At 50.8% G+C, this 4,902-nt stretch overlaps 1 protein-coding gene across 1 annotated transcript in view; it reads right to left on the reverse strand.

Moving 5' to 3' along the window:
* Positions 1 to 4,369, reverse strand: part of RDM1 (RAD52 motif containing 1) — a 6,833-nt gene extending 2,464 nt beyond the window's left edge. Inside the window, exons 1-6 of the mRNA XM_035899738.1 lie at positions 4,331 to 4,369; positions 3,853 to 4,032; positions 3,325 to 3,447; positions 2,104 to 2,266; positions 1,443 to 1,541; positions 309 to 397 (exon numbers count right to left, since the gene is read on the reverse strand). Coding sequence (XP_035755631.1) covers positions 309 to 397; positions 1,443 to 1,541; positions 2,104 to 2,266; positions 3,325 to 3,447; positions 3,853 to 4,032; positions 4,331 to 4,369 — 693 coding nt within the window. The remainder of the gene's footprint in view (positions 1 to 308; positions 398 to 1,442; positions 1,542 to 2,103; positions 2,267 to 3,324; positions 3,448 to 3,852; positions 4,033 to 4,330) is intronic.
* Positions 4,370 to 4,902: the final 533 nt, after the last annotated feature.

Raw genomic sequence — 4,902 nt, forward strand, 5'->3', positions numbered from 1 at the left:
AAAAATTTCTTCCCCGAAAGGGCTGTCAGGCACTGGAAGGGGCTGCCCAGGGAAGGGGTCGAGTCCCCATCCCTGGGGAGATTTAAAAGCTGGGCAGACGAGGTGCTTAGGGCCAGGGTTTAGTGGTGGGATGGCAGGGTTAGGGGAACGATTGGGCTTGGTGATCTTAAAGGGCTTTTCCAACCTAAACAATTCTGTGATTCTATGAAAGGGGGATGTCAGATGCAGTAACAGTTAACAGCCATATCCCTGATCTCTAGATGTAACATAGAGGTCCTGTGGAAAAGCTAAATATCCACTGGTTTTACCTGAACAAGCCCCTTCAGCTCCTCTTCTGTTAAGGAGTCCGTGAGCTCCTCTTGGGTGGAATTGTACTCCACGGCCACTTTCCCATTCTCTGAAACAAGCAGACAGAATAAACAGCCAGAGACACGGTTAGTTACTACTGTGTGTAATGACAATAAACCTACCCTAAACTCCCAGCTGGGACAATTCTGCTTCATAACAGCTTTCAGAGCGAGTGGCTGGTTGGTCTGAATGAGCGTGCTGCCTTCCTTGGCCTGCCTACCTGCCTGCCTTCTCAGCAGAAAACCATGCGGCTTTTACTAAATGGAGTGGAAACTGAAACTGAGGAAGCAGAAATCTATGGAGAGGATGGAGCATGCTAATTGCTGGTCGCTGCGTGTGATGGACCAGAAGACAGGAAGCACTGCAAAACATCTGAATCCAGCAGCTCACCTTTCAAAAGAACACGTTAAAGAACCCAGGGGAGGAATCGGGCAGATGCAAGGGCCCCCTCTGCAAAATGAGGCTCGCGGCACTGACCTGATCCCATCAGGGTCTGTCCTGATAAGGATAAAAGACTGAAGTACTCACATACCACATAGACAGAAGTCACCTAAAGCTCAGAGAGCACAAGACCTGGAGCCCAGAGAAAGCAGATCTAGCAGTGCTTGGATAGGCACAGAGCCAGCTTCTGTGATTAAAACAGGAGATAGTAGCCCCAAAGATGCAATGCTGAATGCCAACCTTTGACGGCACCTGGTTGGCTTAGAACCAGGGCAGGAAGGTGCAAAGCGCTGCAATTCAGTTCATGTTACCCCTGGAACCAGACCTTCCCCACATCCCTATTCGGCACGCACAGCACTGTTACACACCTCTCCCTGCCAGGGTTTACAGTCTTGGAATTTAGAGTTTCAAGGACTTATTTATCCTAAAAAAAAAATCTGACCTCCTGTAGGATTTTCCTTTCACTCACATAGCTCATAGGGTGGAATCACTCTGTTAAATTATTATAGACCACAAGTTTAATTTTGGCCAAGACTCCCCAAGCCTCAATGAACCCCAAGAAAGGTTCAGAGGGAAAGAATTCACATCAATTATCACAAAAGTTATATCATTAGCCCAAACACTCCAGCATTTAATACAAAAATAGGCCTTACCTAAGACTACAAGGAGTATCTTCTGAAACGCGCTAGACAAAGCCTTCCCGACGGCGAGTTTCTGAACTCTTCTTGAGGCTGTGACAAACTCGAGAGGATCTGAACACAACAAGCAGCACGTTATTAAGATGACACTCTGCACATAGCTGCATTGTGTTAGGAACCGTAACCAAACGCAGCTTTATGGATCTGAGAAGAAAGCTGCTTATGTTTCAGGAGTGGCCGGCAGCATGGCAGCACCCTGACAGGGCTTTCACGCGCCAGCCCACAGCAGCACGCGATCCTCAGCCCCGTGTCAGGACCCTGCTCACGGCAGCAGGCAGTGCAGAGCCCCACTGGGACCCAAGCTGTGCCACAGACCCACTATGGAGAATCAAATGCTGTGTTCACACCATAAGAGGCTGTGATGGGGAATGAATAACGCTGCAGGCGAGAGGGAGAGAACAGAGGGTGGGAAAGCGATAGTAGTGTGGAGCAGGGAGGGAAGAGGCATGCTCAGGATCCCCTGCTGCATGGCATAGCAGCTTACAAGGCCCTGCACAGACCTTCGCCTCCAGCTGAATTCAGATACTACATCAGATCCACAAACTGTGCAAACGCAAGATCAACCAGTGTCTGCAACAGCTGCTAATAGAGGCTTCCAGCTGCATCCGAAGCATACCTTCACTGTTTTCTACATCTGTCTCACCGAGGGCAACTCCCCTGGTGCATACCCCATGGTTGGGCAGCGTCACCTCTACAGCACACAGATATTTCACAGATCGCTTCTGCAATGTCTTTCCCAGTTCCTCATTCTCACCATCGAAGCCAGATACATTCTGCAGCTGTTGGGAAGACCACAGATAATGAATTTTGATTAAATAGGAAGGGGATGTTATGATGCTAGGTCCTGCACTTGGGTCACAACAACCCCACGCAATGCTACAGGCGTGGGGCAGAGGGGCTGGAAAGCTGCCCGGCAGAAAAGGACCTGGGGGTGCTGGTCGACAGGCATCTAAGTATGAGCCAGCAGTGTGCCCAGGTGGCCAAGAGGGCCAACGGCATCCTGGCTTGTATCAGGAATGGTGTGGCCAGCAGGAGCAGGGCAGTGACCGTGCCCCTGTCCCCGGCACTGGTGAGGCCACCCCTCGAATGCTGGGTTCAGTTTTGGGCCCCTCACTACAAGAAAGATGTTGCATTGCTGGAGCATGTCCAGAGGAGAGCAACAAAGCTGGGGAGGGGTCTGGAGCACAAGTCTTATGAAGAGCGGCTAAGGGAGCTGGGGTTGTTTAGTCTGGTGAAGAGAAGGCTGAGGGGAGCCCTTGTTGCCCTCTACAACTGCCTGACAGGAGGCTGTAGCGAGGTGGGGGTCAGCCTCTTCTCCCAGGGAACGGGCAATGGGATGAGGGGAAACGCCCTCAAGTTGTGCCAGGGCAGGGTTAGGTTGGACATTAGGAAAAATTTCTTCCCCGAAAGGGCTGTCAGGCACTGGAAGGGGCTGCCCAGGGAAGGGGTCGAGTCACCATCCCTGGGGGGATTTAAAAGCCGGGTGGACGTGGTGCTTAGGGCCAGGGTTTAGTGATGGGATGGCAGGGGTAGGGGAATGGTTGGGCTTGATGATCTTAAAAGGCTTTTCCAACCCAAATGATTCTATGATTCTAAGCCTGGCACTGCTTTAATCACAGCCACCTCCATTTTTATTAACAGAAGCCAAGCCAGTGCCCTCACCCGTAGCGATCTTCACTCCCCAGGCTTTCAAAATACCCCCAGCTGTGGTCCAAAACACAGCTCCTGTAGCTGTCTATTATTTGCTGATTTGAGGACAATTCTTATTGCACCAACTGCTCTAATTAAGAAGAGGATGAGGGGAACGATGATGGATGAATATAAAGGCTTCCCTTACTGCAATGATGCGACTGGACCAGCCGTTAAAGCCAAGGTAGTGGTTGGCCAGCTCCTGGCACTTGTTGCTGTTGAGAGCAAGGACTTGCTGCTGAAATCCTTTCTGCTTGGTGCAAACGCAAACCTGTCCAGGAAAGAAGAACCCTGGTTAGCCAGGCTTTGCTTTGCCAGATTCCCACTACAGACACATCATTGATGGCTCCAGGAGAGTCATCCAAAAGTAACCTACTCCCTGACCATGTGCGTGCTTCTAAGATGTGTTAAATATATATTTTTTTTTTTTTTACGCAGGAACAGGCCCTGTAAATTATTCCAGGGGAGGGATGCTGCCATTTTACTGCTTAAATGCTACCTGGGAGCCAGCGGTGGGGGTTGTCACCATGGTGGTAGCATCCAGCCAAAAGTTAGTAAACTTTTTGCACAGGGAGCATTGCTGTGATCAACAAATATTTCATGTGGTTCTGCCCTGCTGCTGGAGGTTGTGGTGCTGAGTCCTGCCAAGTTTCACACCCGGGGCTGTTCTGCTTACCTTCAAGGGAGATTTCTGAAACAGCCTCTGCCCATTGCACGTGCGCTGGGCTCTGCTGGCATCTACAGCTGAATAAAACTTGATGATGGCGTAATACCCAGGCCCTGCCACGGCAGCATTTCTGTGCGCTCGCACCGAATAGAGCGGCCCAAATTTGGAAAACGCTGAAAACAGGGAATGCTGAGGAAAAACAAGAGGAAAAAAAGCATCTTTTGAAATATCTAAGGGTGCTCCAGTGGCTGAGCAAGAGCAAAAGAGAGAGGACTACTCACAAGACCTAATCACCTAGAAAACAAGGAAAGTTTTTAGTACTGTTTAACGGCAATAAGCCCTGGAATAAGCAGTGAGACCAAAGATGAGTATTTCTCCATAAAAATAAGCTCAACCTGGCTGGACCTCTTGGCCCCAACAACGTCTCATCTCCCTTATCATCCAGCCTCTGGACCAGGAAGACAGACGTGGGATTTTCTCTCCCCACTGTCATCCTCATCCCAGACCGCCTCTTGCTCTCTGCCATTCTGCTTCCTGTGGGCACACCATTTTGCCGAAGCTTTCAGTGAAAGATTAGGAAACAGAAATATTAAAAAACATTATAAACCAGAATATTTTGCTGGCAGACTAACGGGCTTTTGTTCCTGCTCTTCTGCCTTACGCCAGGCTCTTCAGTTTTGCTGTGCAGAGCACAAAACCAGCTGTGGCACAGGGGTAGAAATCAGCCTGTGGTGGCCCAGCACCCCCTCGGGTTTGCCCCGCGCCCAGCACGCCTCAAGGTGACAAGGAAACTAAAAAATGATTAAAACCCAAACAAAACCCCCAAGAAACCTACAAAAAAAAAAAGGGAAGGGTTTAAAAATATATTACTAGCACACAGGTGAAGCCATCAGTACGGGGCGGGGGGAGAGGGAATTGGGGCCTTAGCTGCAGGAGGGAGAGGGACCCTCGGGGGATCCCGGGTCCCGCTCCTCAGCCCGGGCGGTGTCCGGCCCCGCTCCGCAGCCGGGGGATCCCGGGTCCCGCTCCTCAGCCCGGGCGGCGGCGGGCCCCGCTCCG

The sequence above is a fragment of the Egretta garzetta genome, unplaced genomic scaffold (assembly GCF_000687185.1).
Source record: "Egretta garzetta isolate BGI_Z169 unplaced genomic scaffold, ASM68718v1 scaffold488, whole genome shotgun sequence".
Lineage (NCBI taxonomy): Eukaryota > Metazoa > Chordata > Aves > Pelecaniformes > Ardeidae > Egretta > Egretta garzetta.